Source organism: Berghia stephanieae, chromosome 9 (assembly GCF_034508935.2).
Source record: "Berghia stephanieae isolate SIO BIC M18660-M18661 chromosome 9, UCSD_Bste_1.3, whole genome shotgun sequence".
Classification (NCBI taxonomy): Eukaryota; Metazoa; Mollusca; class Gastropoda; order Nudibranchia; family Aeolidiidae; genus Berghia; species Berghia stephanieae.
Genome location: NC_088368.1, coordinates 33,395,386 through 33,422,885, shown reverse-complemented (window position 1 = coordinate 33,422,885; position 27,500 = coordinate 33,395,386). Strand labels below are relative to the sequence as shown.

The following is a 27,500-nucleotide window of genomic DNA, read 5'->3' as shown; positions in this document are numbered from 1 at the left end:
ATTGTTGGGGGGGGGGGTGTTTTTTTAATCATTTTTTTTGTGTGCAAATGTCCAGAAACAAAATTTCTAACATTTTAAAATTGATGACTTACATTGTAAAGTGCCCCGAGCTTGTGTTTACATGAGAATGAGCGCTATATAAATGTGTATTTTATTGTTATTATTAATTTTTTTAAAATTACTATTATTATTATTATTATTATTATTATTATTATTATTATTATTATTATTATTATTATTATTATTATTATTATTATTATTAGAAGAAGAAGAAGAAGAAGAAGAAGAAGAAGAAGAAGAAGAAGAAGAAGAAGAAGAAGAAGAAGAAGAAGAAGAAGAAGAAGAAGAAGAAGAAGAAGAAGAGGAAGAAGAAGAAGAAGAAGAAGAAGAAGAAGAAGAAGAAGAAGAAGAAGAAGAAGAAGAAGAAGAAGAAGAAGATAGTGTATTTTCTTTCTTTCTCTTCTTTTCTTTTTCAGAACATCCCCGTCAAAGAGTTACAAGAATTTCATTCGTCTGGCAACACCGTTCGTTGACAAGGATATCCTAGTGGATTCGGGAAGGAAAATATGTCAGGCATATAATGAATTCCTTGCTTTGAAAGGAATTTCACACTAAAATGGGTTTTATAGAAATGGCGGGGCACGAGGGGGAAGGGTCTTAATTATAGAACATAGTGGGAGGGAGAAGGATGCACTTTGATATGTAATAAGTAAAATTAATATTTTTAACAGTGGACTTGAACTATTGGTAACTTATAATTAGTCGGTAACAGACTTCAATTAGCAATAAACAAAAGGGAGCAACTCTTTCCTTAAAGGAGTTCATAAAGATAAGTCCATAACAATAGTATGTTCTTTGTATTTTACGGAATAGTGGATATGATGCTGGTTTCGTTAAAATATAACCAACCGTCTCAAAACAATATTATGTCGGGATGAGTTTATGCTGAAAATTGAACTTTAAGTCAAACTCAATATAAAATCAAATTATAAACTTTGGCAGTTTATGAAATGGCATTCTGTCACAGTAAAGGTTGTTCACAATTATCTTATTAAATTTTATTTTATTAAGAACTGAATTCATCTCACTCCAGTTATATTTCGGTAGGCTTAGATAAACTTTACCTTCTAATATTAGATCGTCTTTCCTTTTATAGCCTTCCCTCGAATTAATTTCTAATTAGTGAATACTTTTCGTTCTACATTCTGTTACGTAGCCACTTATTATAAAAGCTGATAGGTCTAACACTCTACACTCACTTTCTCCACAATCTATGCCGGACGGCCAGTCGCTCTATTCCTATATATATACTGGAAGATTTTTATCTTTTGGGACTTTGTAGATATTATATCTACACCATTAAGACGCCGGAGCTTTTAACTTTGATTGTATAATCTTCAAGGATCAAACCCGAGCCCGCTGTCAAAGACTACACAATAACCTCTTACCAATTGCCTGGAAGTGGAATTTTACGAGTCCGATCCTGTTATCAGAGGAATAGATCATCCAAGCCCATCAACTGCCTGGAAACGTAAACTTACGAACCTGACATATTATCATAATTTACGTAAAATATTCATATCTCTATTTGTAACTGCCACGATCACTGTTTATCTCTTTTAATTAAATTTCATCATTATTTTTATTTCATTGTAAACAAATCGTTAATTGTTTTTCATTTATAGTAACTAGTAAATTCTGGGGCCTCATTCTACATATATCTTTATGCATAGTCGAGTAGCTCTTTACTCACTTGAGACCATGACATTTTGGAGGGGACACATATAAAGAATTGAATTTATTTAGTTACTTATATCTATTTCATCTAACTTTAAAGTTTAAATTGTAAAACTCTTAATTGCCCCACTTGATCATATTTTAATTGAACTCCCTATTTACAGGATTAATTTTTTTTTTTCTTTTTCATTTCTTCATTTAAATGGAATAGCAATTTATCCATTCATTCTTTCATTCAAATTGAATAGCATTTTATTGATTCATTCCTTCATTCATTTATTCATTTATAAATTATTCATTCATTCATTGTTCATTCATTTATTCATTCATTCATTCATTCATTCATTCATTCATTCATCCATTCATTCGTTTATTCACTCATTTATCCAATCATTCATACATTTATTCCTCCCTTCATTCTTTCATTCATACATTATTCATTCATTCATTCATCTATTCACTCAGTTTTTCATTCATTCATTCATTCCTTGTCCACTTTGTTATTATATCACTCATTTCATTTTGTTGTTTGCCTCATTCATGAATTGTTTTCAATATGTTTACATTCCATAACGATTCATTCACCTATCAACCAATCACTCAGTGTTGTGAACACATTTTGTAACTATTGTAAATCTTACGATATTTTATTGTTTTGTATTTCAGACATCACTGTTAAACACTCTTCAATGCCGAATTACAATTGTTGAACAACCATTGAACAAGAGAGAGGTCCCAGCCACGAACTGAGTTGGTAAATATATCCTTCATTATTCTCTTTTACATGAGTTGGGCATCACATAGTAACTATAGACATCGTGATTTGTTTTGCATAGTGATTTGTTTTAAATGCATTTTTGGCATATTACTGTTACCGAAAACCACTTATATATTATGTTCTGAAAAGTGAGTCTTTAAAAACTAAATAATAATAAAAGGAGTCTACTAGCCGTCGTGTTATATTTAGTGATAGATAACTTGGGATTATTTTGGCATCCTATTATTGTTATCACACTCTAGTATATTAGCGTCATTGCGAATAATTGTACACAAACTAACGACGAGTCACACACATTGGTGATACATTTTTCGTAGTAACATAGTTTAGAGTACACGCGATTGACACATTGTTATTGACACAAGTCATAATAACTCCGCATTGTATTGACACATTGCTTTATAAGATATAACGATAAAAGGCATCAAATTCAACATACATAATAAGTTGAAATAAGAGAGAGAGATTTCTAAAAATCGAATAGTTCATTCCAGTAAGTGTAAATAAATAAAACAGTCAGTAACAGTATCCTGTCAATATAATATATATAAAACATCGTAACTAATTTATTGCAAAAATGGAAGCATATAAAAGATACTTAAGTCTCGCAAAGGACTTAGAAATACCCCAGGAAAGGATATTTTCATGGTGCGAAGAGAAAATAAAAGAAGAAAAAGAAGAAAGAATTCGTAGAGAAGAAAATGAAGAAAGAATTCGTAGAGAAGAAAATGAAGAAAGAATTCGTAGAGAAGAAAATGAAGAAAGAATTCGTAGAGAAGAAAATGAAGAAAGAATTCGTAGAGAAGAAAAAGAACATGAAGAAAGAATACGTAGAGAAGAACGAGAAGAAAGAGTCTAAGAAAGGGAACTAAAAAGACAAATAGCTTTAGCAGAAGAAGAAACCAAAAGGACCCAAATGATGCTGGAAATTGAAAAAACAAAAACCGGTCATGAAAGAAAACATAATAATAGTGATGAATTTTTCGTGAAACTTCCACGCATGCCAACATACGATGAATGCTCAGACTGTCTAGAATCCTTCTTACACCGATTCGAAGTTCAGGCTAAAGGTTATCGTTGGCCAGAAAGCAAATGGGCCACAGCCTTGATTAACTGCTTATCCGGAGAACCGCTAAAAGTTTTCTATACCTTAACAACTGAAGATGCAGATGACTATGGTAAAATTAAAGACGCTCTACTAAAAAGATTTAGATTAACGGAAGATGGTTACCAGGAAAGGTTTCACACTGCAAAACCGGAAAGTGGAGAAGACTTTAATACATTCGTGAACCGAATTACTCAATTTCTAAATCGGTGGCTTGAGTTGGCAAACGTAAAACAAGACGACTTTGCAGGCCTTTACTATCTCACGCTGAAGAATCGAATCTATCAAGCTTGCAACCCAGATTTAGTCGCATTCTTTAAAGAGAGAAAGCCAGAAAACTTGGACAAATTAAAAATCTACGCAGAAAACTTTAACAGCGCACATCCATTGACACCCCTTAGCAGAACATTGAAGGAACCATACTACGCTGCTGCTGCTCAGAGTCCAGGTACACCTAAAGTTCAGTACTCAAATAGAACGAGCCGATCAATCACTCGGAACACGCAAGTGAAACAGGATGACCATAGTAACAAACCATGGAACAAACAGTTCAATAGAGACCATAGCCGACCCTATCAAAACAAAACAAGAAATAGCACTGACAATAATACTGAGTATAAGAAAACCAACAAACCTATAATTAAATGTCAATATTGTGGAATGAAAGGCCACACAGCAGACAAATGTTACAAAATCGTGGGATATCCGAAAGAAACTGCAAATGCATCACTCCAAACCAGTGTAAATAATCAGACACGAGTAATGTCAGGAGAAAATATAAATGTGTATTGCGTGAAAGGTATGTCACTTTTAACACAAACTCACAAGTCAGGATCGCTATTATTTTGTGAAGGCAAAGCTAATGGAACTGATTGCCAAATATTGAGAGACACAGGATGCAGTACAGTAGGAATAAAAGCATCTTTGATCAATGACGAAGACAAAACTGGAAAAACGGTACAATGCATCACATTCAGTGGCACAGTCGAAACCTTTGAAACAGCTAATGTGTACATAGAAACCCCATACTATACAGGAATAGTGGAATGCTGTATACTTCCCAACCCCGTCGCTGATGTTATTGTTGGCAATATAAAAGGTCTTAAAGACAACCCAACAGATGTAAAAGAATGGTCATTAACCCAAGAAACAGCTTGTCTAGCAGAAACAAGAAAGATGACTAAGACACCAGAGAAGCCAATGACTATTTCTCTAGAACCACAACAATTTGACAGGAACAGGTTCATTGAAGAACAGAAAAAGGACCCGACTTTAACTTCATATTTCAATATCGCAAACAAAGGGACGAAATCAAAAGTTGAATACATCATTGAAAAAGATATTCTGTTCAGGTTACATAGGAAAAGAAACAAAATAGCTAAACAACTGGTCACGCCGAGTATTTACAGAAACAAAATCCTTGGAATAGCGCACGATTCAATAACTTCTGGACATCTTGGGAGCTCTTCCACATTGAAGAGAATATCCGAGAATTTCACATGGCCTGGAATTACTAAAGACGTCCGAGAATATGTGAAATCGTGTGACACATGCCAAAGAAGAGTCGCAAAAGGCAGAATACCGAGATTGCCATTAGAGACAACCCCAGTTATTGAAAAAGTTTTTCAAAAAGTTGCAATTGACATTATAGGCCCTTTAACAAAATCAGATAGAAACCATACACACATACTAACACTAGTCGATTACGCAACCAGGTGGCCAGAAGCGATAGCATTGAAATCAACTACATCGGATCACATAGCTGAAGCATTGATGACAATTTTTACTAGAATAGGCATACCAAATGAGATACTGTCGGACAATGGACCCCAATTTACATCACATATGATGCATGAAACCATGAAACTCATGGGAATCCAACACTCATTCACAACTCCCTACCACCCCCAAGCAAATGGTCTTTGTGAAAGATTTAATGGCACTCTAAAGAATATGTTAAGAAAAGTGTCAGCAGAAAAACCAGATGATTGGGACAGATACTTACCAGCAATCCTATTTGCATATAGAGAAATACCCCAAGAATCTACAGGCTACTCCCCATTTGAGTTGATGTATGGACGATCACCTCGCGGCCCGATCAATATAGTAGCCGACATTTGTAAAGGGAATGAGGAGGACAATAACGAAATTATGTTTGCTTACGAATATGTAAGAAACCTGAAAGACAGAATAGAGGATACATGTAAGCTAGCACAGGAATCCGTCACTAAAAAAGCAGAGAAATACAAGGAATACTCTGATAGAAAAAGCAAGTCAAGAAAATTTGAGATTGGTGACAAAGTACTAATACTCTTACCCGATGACTCGAGTAAACTTTTAGCTACATGGAAAGGACCATTCAAAATAACAGCAGTAAAATCTAATGTTAATTACGAGATTAAAATCAACAACACAACAAAGACATTCCATGCAAATATGCTAAAAAAATATTTTGATAGAGACACAGTGTCGCAACCTATGTTTACTAATATCGAAGCTTCAAATGCAGGATTAATCATACCGTTGGTCATGGGACACAGACACCCGAGACAGAAAAACAAACAAAAATCGCACAATTGCAACCACCTAAGACAAAAAAAGAAGTACGCAAAGTACTTGGGCTCCTAAATTTTTACAGGAAATACATTTACAACTTCGCGCACATCGCGACACCGCTAACAAATCTGACAAAGAATGGGTCACCGAACAAAATTTTTTGGACAGAAGTGTGTCAGAATAGCTTTAACCAATTAAAGGCATTACTCTGTTCAGAATCAATTCTTAAATTACCCGACATATCAAAAGAATTTGTTGTAAGAACTGACGCGTCTGATAAGGGCATCGCAGGTGTACTATTACAGGAACATGAGGGAACTCTAATGCCTTGCTTATATGCAAGCAGAAAATTATTGGACAGAGAATCACGATACTCTGTAATAGAGCGTGAAGGACTGGCCATCGTCTTTGCTTTAAAGACATTCAGCAGATATCTACTGCTAAAAGAGTTTGTGGTCGAAACGGACCATAAACCACTCACGTACATAAGAAAAACAAAATGAATAATAGTAGAGTACTAAGGTGGAGTCTATTTTTGCAAAATTACACTTTCAGTATCTCTCACATACCAGGTTGTGAAAATATTCACGCCGACCTACTTTCTCGATTAGTGTAATGACGTGAGAAGGGTATAACTTAACCTCCCATGCATACTGTTAGTTACCTCGCAAATTATGCCAAATCAGAACACACAAATTCGATAATTTTATTTGTAAACATGATGACCCAACTTAATGTAACATTGAGTATTGTTTGGATATATATACCATACCCATTCATGATTTGGGAAATCTTCTCTTTATCTATCATTGTTATGAATTTTCACTCATTTATGATTAATAATTGAAATGTCAATATTCCATTTACATTTTCATTCATTTCATTCAGTAAATTACCTTCATATCATCGACTTAAATCATGCTTCATTGCCATCACTATTGTTTATCACAATGATTTGTAATCACATTGCCATCATGTTGTTCATCATAATGATTTGTAATCACAATCTTTCATTGTTATTGTCACCCATTCATATACCTACGTTAATATAAACATTTCCATGTCTAGTTAATAAATAATTTAATTGTAGCACAAATCATAACAATGGATTAATGCTAGAGTATCATGATAGTAAATTTACTTCCGTTTGTAAAATCTATCTTTCCCATAATGGTTAAAGAGTATATTTTAAACGTGGGTGGGGGGTGTCACAGTAAAGATTGTTCACAATTATCTTATTAAATTTTATTTTATTAAGAACTGAATTCATCTCACTCCAGTTATATTTCGGTAGGCTTAGATAAACTTTACCTTCTAATATTAGATCGTCTTTCCTTTTATAGCCTTCCCTCGAATTAATTTCTAATTAGTGAATACTTTTCGTTCTACATTCTGTCACGTAGCCATTTATTATAAAAGCTGATAGGTCTAATATTCTACACTCACTTTCTCTCCACAATCTATGCCGGACGGCCAGTCACTCTATTCCTATATATATATTGTAAGATTTTTATCTTTTGGGACTTTGTAGATATTATATCTACACCATTAAGACGCCGGAGCTTTTAACTTTGATTGTATAATCTTCAAGGATCAAACCCAAGCCCGCTGTACTACACTATAACCTCTTACCAATTGCCTGGAAGTGGAATTTTACGAGTCCAATCCTATTATCAGAGGAATAGATCATCCAAGCCCATCAACTGCCTGGAAACGTAAACTTACGAACCTGAGATATTATCATAAGTTACGTAAAATATTCATATCTCTATTTGTAACTGCCACGATCACTGTTTATCTCTTTTAATTAAATTTCATCATTATTTTTATTTCATTGTAAACAAATCGTTAATTGTTTTTCATTTATAGTAACTAGTAAATTCTGGGGCCTCATTCTACATATATCTTTATGCATAGTCGAGTAGCTCTTTACTCACTTGAGACCATGACAGTATGGACGATCACCTCGCGGCCCGATCAATATAGTAGCCGACATTTGTAAAGGGAATGAGGAGGACAATAACGAAATTATGTTTGCTTACGAATATGTAAGAAACCTGAAAGACAGAATAGAGGACACGTGTAAGCTAGCACAGGAATCCGTCACTAAAAAGCAGAGAAATACAAGGAATACTCCGATCGAAAAAGCAAATCAAGAAAATTTGAGATTGGTGACAAAGTACTAATACTCTTACCCGATGACTCGAGTAAACTTTTAGCTACATGGAAAGGACCATTCCAAATAACAGCAATAAAATCTAATGTTAATTACGAGATTAAAATTAACAACACAACAAAGACATTCCATGCAAATATGCTAAAAAAGTATTTTGATAGAGACACAGTGTCGCAACCTATGTTTACTAATATCGAAGCTTCAAATGCAGAATTGATCATACCGTTGGTCATGGGACACAGACACCCGAGACAGAAAAACAAACAAAAATCGCACAATTGCAACCACCTAAGACAAAAAAAGAAGTACGCAAAGTACTTGGGCTCCTAAATTTTTACAGGAAATACATTTACAACTTTGCGCACATCGCGACACCGCTAACCAATCTGACAAAGAATGGGTCACCGAACAAAATTGTTTTGACAGAAGCGTGTCAGAATAGCTTTAACCAATTAAAGGCATTACTCTGTTCAGAACCAATTCTTAAATTACCCGACATGTCAAAAGAATTTGTTGTAAGAACTGACGCGTCTGATAAGGGCATCGCAGGTGTACTATTACAGGAACATGAGGGAACTCTAATGCCTTGCTTATATGCAAGCAGAAAATTATTGGACAGAGAATCATGATACTCTGTAATAGAGCGTGAAGGACTGGCCATCGTCTTTGCTTTAAAGACATTCAGCAGATATCTACTGCTAAAAGAGTTTGTGGTCGAAACGGACCATAAACCACTCACGTACATAAGAAATAACAAAATGAATAATAGTAGAGTACTAAGGTGGAGTCTATTTTTGCAAAATTACACTTTCAGTATCTCTCACATACCAGGCTGTGAAAATATTCACGCCGACCTACTTTCTCGATTAGTGTAAACACGTGAGAAGGGTATAACTTAACCTCTCATGCATACTGTTAGTTACCTCGAAAATTATGCCAAATCAGAACGCACAAATTCGATAATTTTATTTGTAAACATGATGACCCAACTTAATGTAACATTGAGTATTGTTTGGATATATATACCATACCCATTCATGATTTGGGAAATCTCTTTATCTATTATTGTTATGAATTTTCACTCATTTATGATTAATAATTGAAATGTCAATATTCCATTTACATTTTCATTCATTTCATTCAGTAAATTACCTTCATATCATCGACTTAAATCATGCTTCATTGCCATCACTATTGTTTATCACAATGATTTGTAATCACATTGCCATCATGTTGTTCATCACAATGATTTGTAATCACAATCTTTCATTGTTATTGTCACCCATTCATATACCTACGTTAATATAAACATTTCCATGTCTAGTTAATAAATAATTTAATTGTAGCACAAATCATAACAATGGATTAATGCTAGAGTATCATGATAGTAAATTTACTTCCGTTTGTAAAATCTATCTTTCCCATAATGGTTAAAGAGTATATTTTAAACGTGGGTGGGGGGTGTCACAGTAAAGGTTGTTCACAATTATCTTATTAAATTTTATTTTATTAAGAACTGAATTCATCTCACTCCAGTTATATTTCGGTAGGCTTAGATAAACTTTACCTTCTAATATTAGATCGTCTTTCCTTTTATAGCCTTCCCTCGAATTAATTTCTAATTAGTGAATACTTTTCGTTCTACATTCTGTCACGTAGCCACTTATTATAAAGGCTAGCACTATTCAGTATCTGATACTGAATAGTGGTTTTGCACTATTCAGTATCTGATACTGAATAGTGGTTTTGCACTATTCAGTATCTGATACTGAATAGTGGTTTTGCACTATTCAGTATCAGATACTGAATAGCGGTTTTGCACTATTCAGTATCTGACCTGAATAGTGGTTTTGCACTATAATACGGTGTTTTTTTTTCCGAAACCTGACAAAGTTATGGGAAGAGTGAAGCTGTGGGAGTGAATATGGGACTCAGAGAAGTGTACACCAGTGGGGTGTGAACCTGGGACTGGGTTTCGGCGGTTTCGTAATAAAAAGCAATTACTTTTTTACGAAACCCGACGACACCTGGCAATATCCGACAAAGTTATGGGAGGTAGGCAGCAGCGTGTGTGTGTGTGTGCGTGTGTGTGTAGGGGGGGGGGGGAGGAGGGGATGAACCTGAGATTCAGGGAAGTGTACACCAGTGGGGAGTGAACCTGGGACTCTGGGTTTTGTAAAAAAGCAATAACAAAATAGGGGGGGGGGGAGATTACTTTTTTTACGAAACCCGACAATATGCGGCAAAATTGTGGAAAGTAGGCAAAGCGTGGGGAGTGAACCTGAGACTCAGTGAAGTGTACACCAGTGGGGAGTGAACCTGAGACTATGGTTTTCGGCGGGATTCAGCGAGTTTCATATAAAAGCAATTGCTTTTTTACGAAACCCGGCAATATCCGACAAAGTTGTTGGAAGTAGACAACAGTGGGGAGTGAACCTGAGATTCATGGAAGTGTACACCAGTGGGGAGTGAACCTGAGACTCTGGTTTTCGGTGGATTTCAGCGAGTTTCACATAAAAGCAATTACTTTTTTACGAAACCCGACAAAAACCTGGCAATATCCGACAAAGTTATTGAAGTAGGCAACAGTGGGAGTGATCCTGAGAATCAGGTGTACACCAGTGGGGAGTGAACCTGAGACTATGGTTTTCGGCGGGATTCAGCGAGTTTCATATAAAAGCAATTGCTTTTTTACGAAACCCGGCAATATCCGACAAAGTTGTTGGAAGTAGACAACAGTGGGGAGTGAACCTGAGATTCATGGAAGTGTACACCAGTGGGGAGTGAACCTGAGACTCTGGTTTTCGGTGGATTTCAGCGAGTTTCACATAAAAGCAATTACTTTTTTACGAAACCCGACAAAAACCTGGCAATATCCGAGAAAGTTATGGGAAGTAGGCAACATGGGGAGTGAACCTGAGACTCAGGGAAGTGTACACCAGTGGGGACTGAACCTGAGACTCTGGTTTTCGGCGGGTTTCAGCGTGTTTCATATAAAAGCAATTGCTTTTTTACGAAAACCGACGAAAACCTGGCAATATCCGACAAAGTTATGGGAAGTAGGCAACAGTGGGGAGTGAACCTGAGACTCAGTGAAGTGTACACAAGTGGGGAGTGAACCTGAGACTATGGTTTTCGGCGGGATTCAGCTAGTTTCATAAAGAAGCAATTACTTTTTTACGAAACCGACAAAACCTGGCAATATCCGAGAAAGTTATGGGTAGTAGGCAACAGTGGGGAGTGAACCTGAGATTCGGGGAAGTGTACACCAGTGGGGAGTGAACCTGTGACTGGGTGTCGGCGGGTTTTGAAAAAAAAAAAGCAATTACTTTTTGTTTACGAAATGCGCCATCTCCCAACAAAATCGGGCAAAGTTATGGAAAGTAGGCAAATAATGGGGAGTGAACCTGAGACTAAGGGAAGTGTACACCAGTCGGGAGTGAACCTGAGACTATGGTTTTCGACGGATTTCAGCGAGTTTCACATAAAAGCAATTATTTTTTTACGAAACCCGGCAATATCCGACAGATTTTGAAAGTAGGCAACAATAGGGAGTGAACCTGAGATTCATGGAAGTGTACACCACTGGGCAGTGAACCTGAGACTCTTGTTTTCTGCGGATTTCAGCGAGTTTCACATAAAAGCAATTACTTTTTTACGAAACCGACGAAACCTGGCAATATCTGACAAAGTTATTGAAGTAGGCAACAGTGGGGGGTGAACCTGAGATTCATGGAAATATACACCAGTGCGGAGTGAACCTGAGACTCTGGTTTTCGTCGGGATTCAGCGAGTTTCATATAAAAGCAATTGCTTTTTTACGAAACCCGGCAATATCCGACAAAGTTGTTGGAAGTAGACAACAGTGGGGAGTGAACCTGAGATTCATGGAAGTGTACACCAGTGGGGAGTGAACCTGAGACTCTGGTTTTCGGTGGATTTCAGCGAGTTTCATATAAAAGTAATTACTTTTTTACGAAACCCGACGAAAACCTGGCAATATCCGAGAAAGTTATGGGAAGTAGGCAACAGTGGGGAGTGAACCTGAGACTCAGGGAAGTGTACACCAGTGGGGAGTGAACCTGAGACTCTGGTTTTCGGCGGGTTTCAGCGAGTTTCACATAAAAGCAATTACTTTTTTACAAAACCCGACTAAACCTGGCAATATCCGACAAAGTTATTGAAGTAGGCAACAGTGGGAGTGATCCTGAGAATCAGGGAAGTGTACACTTGTGGGAATTGAACCTGGGACTCTGGATTTTGTAAAAAAGCAATACCAAGGGGGAGGGGAATTACTTTTTTACAAAACCCGCCAAAAGCGACAAAGTTATGGGAAGCAGGCAGCAGTGGGGAGTGAATCTGGGATTTGGACACCGATGAGGATTGAACCCGGGACTGCGAGAGGCTGATACCAGTGGACAGTGAGCTCAGAATGTACTTTTATTTCGAAACCTACCGAAATTGTCAAAAGTTATGGGAAGTGGGCACCATTGGGCAATGAACCGGGACTCAGGGAAGTGCACACCGGTTGGGAGTGAACCTGGGACTGTGAAAAGAGGAAATCAGTGGAAATGAACCTGGGACTATGGAAGATGGATACCAGTGGGAAATGAAGCCGAACTATGGGAGTTGGGTACCAGACGAGAATGAAGCAATTACTTTTTTACGAAACCTGCCAAAACCCGCCGAAAAACCATAGTCTCGGGTTCACTCCCCCACTGTTACTTTCTTCCATAACTTTGTCAGATATTGGCGGGTTTCGTAAAAAAGTAATTGCTTTTTTTTTTAAAACGAAACCCAGTCCCAGGTTCACTCCCCAATGGTGTACACTTCCCTGAGTCCCAGGTTCACTCCCACTGCTGCCTACTTCCCATAACTTTGTCGGGTTTCGGCAGGTTTCGTAAAAAAAGAAACATCCATAAAAATACCACGTGTATTCAGTAAATAGATGTCAATTGTAGTCTAATATTCAGTATCTATTTAAATTATTATTATTATTATTATTATCTCATCATCATCATCATATCATCATCATCATCATCATCATCATCATCATCATCATCATCATCATCATCATCATCATCATCATTATTATTATTATTATTATTATTATTATTATTATTATTATTATTATTATTATTATTATTATTATTATTATTTTTATTATTATTATTATTATTATTGTCATGTAAATTTCAATATAATACGGCAAGTAATTCTCGGAAGTACATCGCTCAATTAAAAATGAATTTATAATGAATCGGGTTTGTCTTAGATGACAAAACAAACAAACAAACATCAACAACAAGGAGAACAACAACAACAGAAAAAAGCAAGATTTTAAAAAGTAATAAACAATAGAAGAGCACAATAATGAAAAACAACAACGCGATGATAACACATAAAAGATATTCGTAATAAATCAATAACTGATTAAATTACTCCAACTACTTGATTAAAAAAAAATCATAACCATAATCATAATAATGACGATGATGACGATTACAACAACAACGATAATAATAATAGTAAGTAATAATAATAATAATAATAATAATAATAATAATAATAATAATAATAATAATAATAATAATAATAATAATAATAATAATAAAAGAACAATAGTATATTATCAACATTAAAGTATATTTCAAGCAAATAAAATTATTAAAACAAAAGTTTTAAAAATATAAATAGACAGAAGGAATTTTTAAAAAATATGGGGAAAAAAAAAAAAAAAAGTTACCCTTACAGGGATTTGAACTCTCGAACCTTAAGCTCAGAGTCAAACAGCTTATATCCACCATGCCATGGTGTCACTGAACTTTTAGAGACATTTAATCATGTCTATTCAGACATTAAAAAATGTATTTGACTGCCTCTCTTATTTTGATATTTTGAACTATGTTAATTGCACGATAGCTGAAATTTAAAAATTTCGATCAAAATATTTTTACAACTTTGAATCGGGCTGTCAGTTACTGCACGTGTTCAATCTGGAAGTAGGTCAGCAGTTCAACCGAGATTGTCGTACTTTTCACTCTCTCTATAAAAAAGAGTTCCTTATGGATACTGAATAGTGGCAAAGCACTATTCAGTATCTGATACTGAATAACCACTTCCTATTATAAAAGCTGATAGGTCTAACACTCTACACTCACCTTCTCTCCACAATCTATGCCGGACGGCCAGTCGCTCTATTCCTATATATATACTGGAAGATTTTTATCTTTTGGGACTTTGTAGATATTATATCTACACCATTAAGACGCCGGAGCTTTTAACTTTGATTGTATAATCTTCAAGGATCAAACCCGAGCCCGCTGTCAAAGGACTACACAATAACCTCTTACCAATTGCCTGGAAGTGGAATTTTACGAGTCCGATCCTGTTATCAGAGGAATAGATCATCCAAGCCCATCAACTGCCTGGAAACGTAAACTTACGAACCTGACATATTATCATAAGTTACGTAAAATATTCATATCTCTATTTGTAACTGCCACGATCACTGTTTATCTCTTTTAATTAAATTTCATCATTATTTTTATTTCATTGTAAACAAATCGTTAATTGTTTTTCATTTATAGTAACTAGTAAATTCTGGGGCCTCATTCTACATATATCTTTATGCATAGTCGAGTAGCTCTTTACTCACTTGAGACCATGACACATTCGTTATTCACAAATTTCCCCATTCAGACTTATAGGGTAGGTCACCCCAAATCTATACATTTTTTCTAGACCTCAAATTCTAACAGTTCTAACTGTGGATTGTTTCAACTGAACTCTCCACTGTTTGAGAGACTCATTTATTTGGTTTGATGTAAGTACATGTCAGGTATTATTTGTTAACCTAGCTAAAAAATGAAAATAGATTACCATACCCCTCACCCAAATACGTACGCTCATGCCCCAAACCCATACACTGATTGCTCCAAACCCACAGAGCATTAAATTTATAGTCATACAGCCTAATAATTTATTTTTTAAAAGTTAAATGGCAATGGTGTGGTAGAATTTCAGCTTCGTTATATGTAAAAAGATGAATGGTGTGGACGTTTTGGGTTTTTCCCTTTATTAAACGACAGGCAAATAAATATGGCGCAAAAGGCATGATGGTACTAGTGCTACTATTGTTTTTGAACCCCTTGTTGTTTTTAAAATCCCATTTAGTAGATATGCACTTTTTAAATGCTGACATTTAGAATTTAATGTGATCTTTTGGGTACTGGGATTAATAGAACTGTTCGCGATATATTCAAAGATAGCAAATTCCAATCGATTACAAACGTAACGTGTGCCACAGGTGGGGCAGCCGCCATGGTAGGTGCTATCGTGGCTTTACAGCATTTTTGAAAGAGGCTGTGCCAAACATTTTATTAGAACATTTTGTGATTCACAGACAACACCTTGTGGCTAAAAATCTTAACCAGCCATTGCATGAACAGTTAAAAGCGCACATGCTCAATTCGCACTTTTTCAAACAGCTATGTATGGAGAAAGACGAGGAGTTCAAAAGAGGTTCAATGGCTCTCTAAAGGAAACTTTCTTGCTCGATTATCTGCATTATTCAACTCTGTTGTCGAGTTTTTACAGTCAATTCTCCAATTTCCGACCAGCTCAACGAAATCTAAGACAAATTAACCTACCTGTCTGCTGTCCACGGAAAATTTAACGAACTTAACCTACAGTTACAAGGTAATGACATCAACATGATCCAAGCGAAATCTGCTATATCCAGCTTCATAGCAAATCTTCCTATTTAGAGGCGCTCCCTCTGTTGAAGAGACTTCACTAAATATCCAAATCTTAAAGACATCGCAGAGCACATCTCTGATGAAAACATTCTGATCTTCTCAGATCACATTGAAAAAATTGAAGTTGATATGAGAAATCGCTTCCAGGACCTTTTTAATCTCGATGTGCCAGCATGGATCGTGAGTCCATAGAAATTTGATATTAACGATTTGCCTAAGTTGAGTGCTTGAACTGCAAAATGCTTTGGAGTTAAAGCCCATGTCAAGCGGGAAGAGTATAAAGTTGAGTTGGTTGAGAGCAGCAATTTATTGCACATTTCCTGCAGTTTGGAAAGAGGCTAAATTGTTTTTCATCGCTGTCCCGACGTCATATCTGACGGAGAGGGGTTTCAACGTTGTAACACACATTCTTTCAAAGTCCCGAAACTGTCTCAACATTGTATATAGAGGCTGACATCCATGACCCCGAACATTGACAAACTCATAGACACACACCAAATTCATCACATTAATTGGCATGGCCACCAAGTTGACGCATCGGTGCTTTCTTTTTTAGTGTCACTGATATGTGTGTGTGTGTGTGTGTGTGTGTGTGTGTGTGTCTGTGTGTGTGAGAGAGAGAGAGAGAGAGAGAGAGAGAGAGAGAGAGAGAGAGAGAGAGAGAGAGAGATTTGCACAATAATATCGCACAAAATTATCTTTTGTCTTTGTCTTAGTCATTTTGTGTTGATGGTGAAATAGTGAGATTCGAAGGGGGGGGGGGGGGGGGGGTGGAGGACTGGACCACCCAGCCCTAGGGGGGCGATGACCCAATGAAGTTTGAGAACCACTGCTTTAGCTGATTTTTTAAAAACCAGAAATTAAATAGATGTAGATGTTTGTGTTTAACTGCAAATAATATAACTAAATATTTGCAGCTCTTAGCACCGAGAATATTTTGAACAAAAATGAATATAATAGCTATAAAAGATGTTTTTATAAAAACCCCCACTAAACATGGAATATTTTGGGCTCAAAATCCTTTTTCAGTCACAAACAAAAAACAGGAAAAAAATAGTTCGTTCTTCAAGATGCTGACGAACCTGAAACGCTTCGTGTTAATTACGAGGGTGAGTCAAAAAGTTACGGGACAAATCTCCAGCTGAGTTCTTTTCTTTTTCATATGACGTCATATTTGGCTCAATCGAACTTACATATGTACTTTTGAAATTTTGGGGAAAATTCTGAAAATGGCTGGTGAGGAAAGGGTTAACCTCGAGTGAGTCAGCCAAACACAACGGTATGGGGTCTGCTTCGCACCAAGCGGAGTTACCAAGATCACCCCCTCGCCGTGCTATTTGTCCTCGGACCAATCATTTCGCTCCAGATCTATTTGCAGCGCTGCACTGCGGCTGAGGCCTGGGTCATTCCGTTCCTCCCCTTGTTATAAACCCTAAAAACAAAATTCCCCTTAGGGATGAATGTGAAGGGAATTTCATCTGCAATCCTTAGCGTGACTCAGCCAAAAACATAATGTAATTATATACAAAGCGTTAGACAACATATTAATTTTAATTTACTTTAATTGTTCCATGTCTATGTCTAATGTGAGATTAAGGCCTAATGCATTAAAACGGTATTAGTTCGAAGTGATTAAATGATGAACTATTGAAACTGTATTAGACTAACATATGCCATCTGACATATTTTTCTGATTTAATGAGGAGAATAAATAATATACGACTACTTTCCAAAAAATGAGAAAATTACAGGTCTGGCAATTTTTACTTTAACTTTCTTTTTAGCATCTTATCTGCTCCTCACCCACCTCCAACATAATACAGTTTTGAGGTGAAAGGCCACATTTTAATTGACTTTAAATGTTACAGATCCTTCGGTCTCGTCAGGTTTCTGGCCTACCGCCTCAAAACGGTGTTATTTTGAAGTGATTTAAATGAGAAAAAAATATGAAATTATGGTAAAAAATATGAGACATTATTATATTTTAATGATTTATTATGAAGAATGGATCATAATATTACTTCCTTTAACATTAAGAATTTACATTTCTATCCATTTTAACTTAAAATTTAGTTTTAGCATCTGTCTCCAACCTCTGGCATAACACCGTTTTGAGGTAAAGGGTCACGTATTGATTTACTTAAAATGTTTCAGCCCTACTTGATCATATTTGCAGGTCTGATACCTCATATTTCATTGTCCTGACCAATGTGGTTGTGTAGGAGACATGAGAGATTTTGCGTGCAGCCAGGGCCATCCATTAAGATCTGTCCTCGGCTATCACTATCATCACTAGTGTTTGGATGTACATCATATCATGTTCCATTACTTGACATCAGCTTATTGTTAACCGAACACAATTAGGGGTTTAATTTAACATTGTTGTTAATGAGAATTTTTTTTCCCGTTACAACAATGAGCTCAAAATAATTTGGGTTATCAGACCTGCAAATTGCACGTTCTTAGAGACCCTTTGATCTACTGTGATTTTTTTTGCTCTACAATAATCACGTCTATGTGCATTCATACTGTATATCAAATTAACAAATAAATGGATATTTGCTCTAAAATTTATGGAATTTTTACGATATCTTTGTTGGTTTTTTTATGTTTTGTTTTTTTTGTTTGTTTGTTTATTTTGCTCAATGCTTTTGGCAATAATTTGTTTTCATTTATTTTTCTAGCACAGCAAGGCTCGTGAAACCAAATTTCATTTGATAAAATCGACGTCTGGGTGGGGTTCCCGACCTCCCATAGTGCGCAGGGAGGTCCTTGGTGTGACTACTAATCCCCTGTGTCTGTTTTCTAATAAGGTTCAACGGTCATGACATCACTTCCCTGGTAATGACGCATAGTAACTTAGCAACTGATTCTATCGGAACAATGACGAACGCCCTTATGAAATACTTCTCCGACGAGCATAAAAGTGTATCCAGAGGAGACCAAACATTATAAATCTGATCGTGTTTTAACTTTTACACATTCTGATCACATGACATATGAAAAGTTCTAGCCAGGATGAATAATAAAAAGTACCGATTTTCTTTGTTTAGAACCACGATGGCCGCCGTTGCTGGGCAACGTGACATCCGACTATTGAATCCAATTGCTTTCTGTCTTTGTTTTGGAATGAGATTACTTGATTTTGTCCGGAGTCCTTGGCTGGGAGGGAAACAGTCGAATGTATAGTTATAGTTTTGGGAGATTATATTTTTTTTCCTTGTAAATCATGTCTCTGTTATGCACTGTTATTTTTCCATTTTTAACTATGATTTGTAAACATTAGAGTGTATTCCTTTTAGTGGGATATTGTACTGGTGTCTGGGTGAGACTTTTACATGATTTTAAACTAAGTACACTGAATTATAGTGTGCTCTTGGAATACGTCTTTGAACCATTCCCCCTTTTGTCTTACTATTTCCTCAAGTCTTTTAATTGTACATCAAGAATGTCTTTACTATACAATTTTCTTCCTTTTTACTGGTGCTGATATAACCTAAATGTGTTGCAAGCGCCGTAAAACCCTTAAAAACAAACAAAGAAACAAACATAAAGTAAACAACTACTTTTTTGTTATAGCGCTCTTCTGATATTATTCGCCATTGCTCTTCGTCAGGCAGTCATTAACACCCGAGTCGAGTTAGGTAATGTCATTCATAAAGGGCTTACTAAAGGACAATAACACGTGCTTGTTACTCTTTGGATAGGAATCTAGTTTATTGCGATGCATTTTCCGCTAAACCCTACAATAAGCTGCATTTGTTGTCAATGAGATGAGAGAGAAGACAAAACGTTTGACTCAGCCCTAGGATTAAATCGGAGGTCTTCTTGCATTGAACAGTTTACTTTGTCCAAATATCTTTTCCAACACCATGAATAGGCTGGTTGTCTCCAATGTTAATTTTGTTGTTGTTGTATACAAAGGGAAAAACTACTGCAAACCACGTAGAAACATGGTAATGGAATCGGGGTAAGCGCTATTGCCTATTATCGTAATAAAATTTTAATAATTTTTTTTGCCACGACATGATAAGATACCGTTGCCTGGGCATTCCACGGACTAGATAAATCACCAAACAAGATGTCTGATGTCAACAGAAATCCAAGTGTCCAAGTGACCGAATTGGGGGTTAATAATCTTGCCCAATGAAAAAAACGAAAGTGCCTGAAGCGGGGCTCTAACCCGGGACTTTTCGGGTCACAGAGCAATACCTTAACAGCTCGGCCACTTTGCCCCCATATCGTAATTTGAAGTTCCCAAACTAAGATATTAATCTCTTGGTTTTAAGGACAAAAGAAAACCATTGGGCTTGAAAAATATATACATATATAGATTTTTGTTTTTCGATTGACCGTTGCATTATTGTTTTCAATGTAAAAATTGCATTAACCGTACCCTTTTCTTTAACAAACCAAGCTGCTCGTCACTTATCTCTGGATAGATCTTGCTCCTCGTTCTTTTCATAAGTATTCTTAATACAATTGTTGTTGCCTGACTCATTATGCTGATTGTCAGCGGCGTGGCGTATTGACGGCATATGGTGGTGCCATGATAAGAAGAAAAAAATTCTTAAACAGTGAACACGATTAAGAGGAGAGAGCACGTTAAAAACTCTCTTTTTTGGAAGGGTGGGGGGAGGGTCGATGGTTTCTACGAGTGGACAAAACTCACAAAAACAAATAATTCATGAAAACAACAAGCCACACCACTGAGATACAAGTCCCGTGTGAAAAGGTGTTTGTAATTATTCTTTGTCAACCATTTAAAGGATTGGATTTGGTAGATAATGCAATCAAGATGTGATAAATGTAAATCAAAAGAGAGAAAAAAAAAACATGTGACAGAAATTACTTAGTTTTAGTACTTGTAAAGAAAATCTGCACGGCGATGTTTCATCTCTGCAAATCTTTTTATAATTTGTTTATTGAAATCTGGAATGGCATCTATTTCAGCTTTGTGAATTGACAGAATCATTAACGAATTTCACCGCTCCTGTTTCATTGAATTTCGCAAGAAATTTTTCACTCTTTTAAGGGTGCTAAACAACGTTCAGGAGGTCAAGAATTACGATGGAAGTGGTTAAGGTCACTATAGCCTATAAATGTCCATGATTTGTCAGTGTTTGTTGTATCTAAAAAGTAGACAATAAAAACAAAAGAAACGTTGTTTTTTTCTAAACTAAATGTGAGCCATTCTTGTCTGCCATACCATGTCACTGAAAAAGAGCGTTTCCGAGATTTCCACACATGTGTTAATTCAAAATCAGTTGGTTGGTGAGGAACTAGTCTTTTTATTTCTAATTTGTCATCTAGTGTCAATCTCCCAAACGGGCGGTGAAGTAAAGAGTCAACTTGATTCATTGCAATTCATTGTTTAACAGAACAAAACTTCAAAATATATCTCAAATAATGGAAATCAGTGAAATACGATTAATGATTGCACAAATAAAAGATAGATTCAGATCTTAAAGCATCACAAAGAAAAAATCACTCCACTTAAATACTTAAGAAATAAAAAAAAACACCAAAGTATAACTGTTGACAATCTTCGCTTTCTTTCTCTGACTGACACAAATACACACGCACAAACACACACATACACACACACAGACACAAATAAACACTCATACACACGTAACCATCAACTCGGCACTACAAGGAAGAAAATGTTGGTAAATTCGTCCACAATGCTTCGTTGCAAAGAATTACTTTATTCAATAATCGTGAAAAAGAGGTGGGGGGGGGGGGGTATTTTGATATGTCATATTTTTAAGTTTTATGTTGTTTTTCTTTGCTGGTTACAAATAAACTTGACAATGATCAGTGTTTTTGACAGTTAATATAATATTTTGGATGGCCGAAGTTACCCTAATTATGACGTAAATGGTGCATCCCCCCCATTCCAACGGTGGAGCTCTCAGATCCTGGCACAAGTCGAGGGGTTTTCTGCTATTTGAAGATAGTATAATTCGACCCAGTTTCTCACTCAATCAGCTGTAGCGCTACTAATGGATAGAGCATTAACTGGAGCTTGGATTGCTTTGCACCACGGTGTTGATTCAGTCACTAATTCGCGCAGTGATGTTACCAACACACGAGTCGGCGCAGTGCGTGAATCGAAAGCTTGAATAGACTGGAGACTAAAATGGCAGTATGTTGTTGGCGAGTTGGCGAAAGACAGTGGAGTTAAAGTTTCTCAGTTTTATTTTTAATTGAATTATGCGGTTAATGATTTTTAAAAGATTGGTGTGGTGCCTGGCACCATTCGATCCAATGGCCCCACGCCACTGGATTGTTCTGTGTTGGTCACAGTCAAGAGTTCCTTGTTTTTTTTGGTATGATAATTAATACCGATTGTCTTAAAACATTAGGCAGTTCACCCTTTTCGTATATAACATTAAAGGTTTTTGTCAGAATGTCTATTCCCAGATCGTCGAGGGCTCAATCAATTCCACTGAGTAACTATTTTGGCCTACCGCTTTCCTCTTATTCATCTCTTTGCAAGCAGCTTACTACTTCTCGCATAATCTGGGGACCCGTGTTCACAGTAGAGAATTCTTTATCCAAGCACGTTCCTCTTTTGTCATCCGCGTAAAGATTTTTTAATGTATACTGCCCAACTTTCCAAAATTTCGTTGTTATCGACAAGTATTTTACCGTTTGTGTCTTTGACGCATTTTCTTGCCATGGCTGGTCGTTTTCACTTATATCTTGTATTGACGGGTAGAATTGATTGGTGTTAGATTGTTTTAGTCTTTCAATTCTGTGATATTCCTGTTCAATATAATCTTCCTTTGCTCTCTTACACTCATATTTTATAATCTTATTAGCTTATTTATGTTCATTGCTGTTGCGTTCTAGTTTTCGTCTTTCATTCATCAGTTTCAAGATCTTGTCATTCATACATTTTTGTTTTGGTTCGTGTTTTTTTCACAGATGGAATAGTTTCTCTTGCAGATTCTGTGATACAGTTCGATTCTTGATTCCAGTACTCATCTATGTTTATATCTGAGGTCAAGTTTTCACTTTTTTCTTTCACACATTCTTTGTAATCATTTTTTTTTTATTTGATCGTTAATTCTCAATAGATCTAATTGCAGTTTTGGTTCCACTTTCTTTTTCTTTATTTGTTTAAGTTTTAATTTTAACGTGGCCTTGACAGGTCGGTCAGTGAGCTATTTTAATCTTATTACAACTGTCGACGATGAACATCGAAAATGACAACACCTAATGATTGTTATAACTATTCATCCCAACACCTACGTACAATCCGACACACAATTAATAATATGTGACCCTTCGCCTCAAAACGGTATTAAGTCGGGATGACTAAGATGTTGAATATTGAATTTATAGCCAAAAATATCAGACTTGTGTTGAGTTTGTACGATTTATTAAGGAGAATGTATACCATATTTTAGGGTGCTAATGCCAACATTTTATATTTTTGACCAGTTTAACATTAAATTCGGCCTTTAAGCATATGGTTCCTTCCGACTTAATACCGTTTTGAGACGATGGGTCACATATACATATACCTATATATATATATATATATATATATATATATATATATATATATATAGTATGCAGATGACGTCACGCAGGCCTTTGTTATTGTTTGTTGCCATCCGCGTTTGTGAGTTGTTTCCCTAAACTGTATTAACCAGACTATAAAAGTTCATGGTTACACAGAGTTTGTGTGTTGGTCCGTTATACTTCCGGATGGCAATGTTGTGAACTCCTTGGCCAAGCGCATTCTATCTATATATAGATAGTATGCAGATGACGTCACTCAGGCCTTTGTTATTGTTTTTGCCATCCGCGTTTGTGAGTTGTTCTCACTCAACTGTATTAACCAGACTATACAAGTCCATGGTTACACAGAGTTTGTGTGTTGGTCCGTTATACTTCCGGATGGCAATGTTGTGAACTCCTTGGCCAAGCGCATTCTATCTATATATACGCCCCCTGTTTTTCTCTTGTTTCATGATGATCAAACTAACCTCTAATGTTAGTTCAAACCTTTGATCATCTGGATTTTATTTCAAGGTTGACATGGAAGTACTGCGTTATCCTCTCGGGGATTAAAAAGAATATTGTGCCTAATAACAATTACAATAATTACAACCTCAACATTTTGTTTCACATTTTATGGGATTGCAGTGACAATGGACTCTACTAGCATATAATACATTATAATCATTTTGAGCATTCATAAATTCCACGGCTGCTGAATAATTGATTTCTAAAGCACGATTAGGCTGGGATTAAAAAACCCATTATTTTCCGGTTATGGTTCAGATGCTTTACTAGTAGAGATAATGGACCAAATAATGATTGACTGTTTAAAATAATAATACCCCGACCACCTGTTCTCCCCCATCACTATTATAAGAAAAAAACTTTGCAAGTCGCCTAGAATATGGAACGAGTTTGTTATGGAAATAAGTAGGTGATGTATGGCAAGTATTCGAGAATAGAGAACATTTTTTGTTCTAATGATGTTACATAAATTTCAATTCTAAAACTGAAATCACATTTGAATTGTTTTCTTTCTAAAGATAAATGGTTTCCCATGAGTCCTGACTTGAATTCGATGGACAAAAATGTCATTAATATTTCATTGTACTATGAACTTTGTACATTTATGATTCATTCGATCATGACCAATTTTCACTTACCAGTATTTTATGATAGTATTTTTCGATTTTACATTGCCATATTGATACATTTTTCCTGATATTCAAAGTTGTGTAAAACTATGTGAATGATACAATGCAAGTTATATGAGATTCTGTAATTACAAACTATTGTATACGGCATTTAAAGAATAATTCCTATTAAGGCTTTAGTAAGATTCCTGAGGTTGAAAAAAAAATGATAAGATAAGATAAGAAAATGCCCAACATGGTGTATAATAGTCGTACAACGTTTGACACATAAATATAAAAAAAGTCTTCTTCTTCTTCGTCTTCTTGTGGCACGAATTGTTGTAGTAGATCGTGTGGAACAATTTAAGTTTATCGTTCTTTCTTCTCTTTTCCAGAGGCTCAAGGCCTATCCGTTCTGTTATTTCAGACGCACTTGAGAAAGGATCGAATATGTTTGTGATGCATCTTGCCGTTTTTCTTTGGATGTTTTCTAAGGTGTCGATGTTTTTCTTTGTATATGGGTCCCAAATTGAGCTGCCATACTCCATCATTGGTCTAACAATAGATTTAAAAGCAAGGATTTGAGTTGAGATTGGGCATCTTTTTAAATTGCGGGTGATGTAAGCGCTTGTTTGATTTGCCTTTGAAGCCAGGTGGCATATGTAGTCATTCCATTTGAGGTTTTTATCAAGCTCAATGCCAAGGTATTTTGCTGTCTTTACATATACCAGGTTTTGACCATGAGGTTGGTATTCAAATGTAATCGGTGCTTTCTTATTTGTGATGGTTAGAACATTGCACTTTCATACGTTGAATTCCATTTCATTTGTTGTTTCCCATTCTTGTAATTTAGCTAGATCGCCATCAATCGTCTGTTGTTCTTATCTGATTATATAATGCTGTGTAGTCAGCAAATAGGCGCACTTTTTACCTTATACCACTGGGTGGGGATCCTGACCTCCCACAGTGGGCAGGGAGGTACATGCTGTGTCTTCTATCCCCCCATACCCGTTTTCCAATTGTTTCCTGTCATTGTCTTGGAATGAGATTACTTAGTTTTGTCCTGATCCTTGCCGGAGTTCCTTGGCGGGGAGGGAAACAGTCGAATGTATAGTTATAGTTTTGGGAGATGATATTTTTTCCCTTGTAAATCATCTCGCTGTTATGCATTGTATTATGTTTAGTTTACATATTATATTATATGATTGGCACTTTTGATTGTATTCCTCTTAGTTGGGACCTGTGCTTGTGTCTGGATGAGACTTTTAGGTGATCTCAAACTAAGTACTTTGACGGTGTGCTCTTGGAATCTACATCTGTTCCCTATTTGAACCAGTTCCCCTTTGTCTTACCTTTTCTTTTGTGCTTTAATTGTATTTCTAGAACTTTTTACTGTCCCATTTTCTTCCTTTTTACTGACGCTTATATGACCTTAATGTGTTGCAAGCGCCGTAAAACCCTTTTTAAAAAAAGTCCCTTATACCTCGTGGAAGATCATTTATGTACACTAAAAGTAGGATGGGCCCAAGGACTGAGCCCGGAGGTACACCCAATGTCACCATCCCGGTAGGGGAAGTCTCGCCGTCGACAAGAACTTGTTGGGTGCGATGGTCCAGAAAAGCTGCAATCCATTGTAATGGTTTGTTCCTGATACCAAAGTCATGCAATTTCTGGATTAACCGATGGTGATGAACCTTGTCGAAGGCCTTGGCAAAGTCCAGTAGCACTAGATCAATTTGACCTCCTTTATCAATAGCAGCTGGCAGATCATGTGTTAATGACAGATGTTGAGTTTGATATGAGCGGTGCTCCCTAAATCCGTGCTGTTCATCACCAAAAAATACTGTTAGTTTCGAGATATTCAGTTGTTGAGGATCTCACTATATGCTCTAACAATTTGCAGCAAATGCAAGTCAATGAAATTGGACGGTAGTTTTGAGCCCTGCTTCTATCACCTTTCTTGTAGAGGGGTTGGACAAGAGCATGCTTCCAAGCACGTGGTGTGTCTCCTGTTTCGAGAGAGAGTTTGAACAAATGTGTGAGGGTAGGTTCAAATTCGTTACTCAATATCTTTAAGAGACGGGATGGTAATTTGTCTGGGCCACATGCTTTCTTTGGATCTAGAGTGGCGAGGAGTTTGGAAACGCCCTCTACTGTCACATTGATTCGGCCATAGCGTTGTGATCGTTTACTTCGCATTTTAGTTGTTGAGTGGAAATTTTGGTATGAGCTTTTGAGGCAAAAACAGAGTCTGCTTTTTCCTTTGCGTCAGAGTAAAATGCATGATCATGCTCAAGGGGCGCTATACCAACCGAATCGCACCTCCTACTTTTTATAAATTTCCAGAGCTTTTTGTTTGAGTCTTTACTGACAAGTTCCTTAACATGATTATGATAGGCTCTTCTACTCTCTCTCTCTCTCTCTCTCTCTCTCTCTCTCTCTCTCTCTCTCTCTCTCTCTCCCTCCCTCTCTCTCTCTCTCTTTCTCTCTCTCTCTCTCTCTCTCTCTCTCTCTCTCTCTCTCTCTCTCTGGGTTTTTTTTCAGTCGGGCGTAATTGTACCAGTCTTTCTTACTGTTGGACTTTCTCGTTCTGCCCCATGCCTTTTGTTTCCGCCTGGATAATCGTTTGATGGTTGTGTTTATCCATGGTTGGTGACATTTCCTTGAGCTCTCCTTCGTTGGTACATGTTTGGACATCGTTTTGTTTAGGTGGTCGTTGATGGCAGTCCAAACG

The 27,500-nt window shown here is 36.5% G+C and overlaps 2 protein-coding genes across 8 annotated transcripts in view; both read left to right on the top strand.

Annotated features, from left to right (window-relative positions):
* Positions 1-18,679, top strand: part of LOC144980094 (uncharacterized) — a 344,852-nt gene extending 326,173 nt beyond the window's left edge. For all 3 annotated transcript variants that reach the window (XM_078927608.1, XM_078927609.1, XM_078927607.1), the window contains exons 9-10: positions 477-1,015; positions 15,026-18,679. In XM_078927608.1, the coding sequence (XP_078783734.1) occupies positions 477-615 (139 nt within the window). In that variant the 3' untranslated portion in view covers positions 616-1,015; positions 15,026-18,679. The remainder of the gene's footprint in view (positions 1-476; positions 1,016-15,025) is intronic.
* A 5,853-nt stretch (positions 18,680-24,532) lies between these two features.
* Positions 24,533-27,500, top strand: part of LOC144980093 (2-aminoadipate transaminase-like) — a 19,193-nt gene continuing 16,225 nt past the window's right edge. For 2 of the 5 annotated variants that reach the window (XM_078927601.1, XM_078927600.1), the window contains exon 1: positions 24,701-24,723. In XM_078927601.1, the coding sequence (XP_078783727.1) occupies positions 24,712-24,723 (12 nt within the window). In that variant the 5' untranslated portion in view covers positions 24,701-24,711. Of the gene's footprint in view, positions 24,578-24,700; positions 24,724-27,500 lie in introns of those variants that run through there. The other 3 variants (XM_078927602.1, XM_078927606.1, XM_078927604.1) reach the window with 3 other exon arrangements.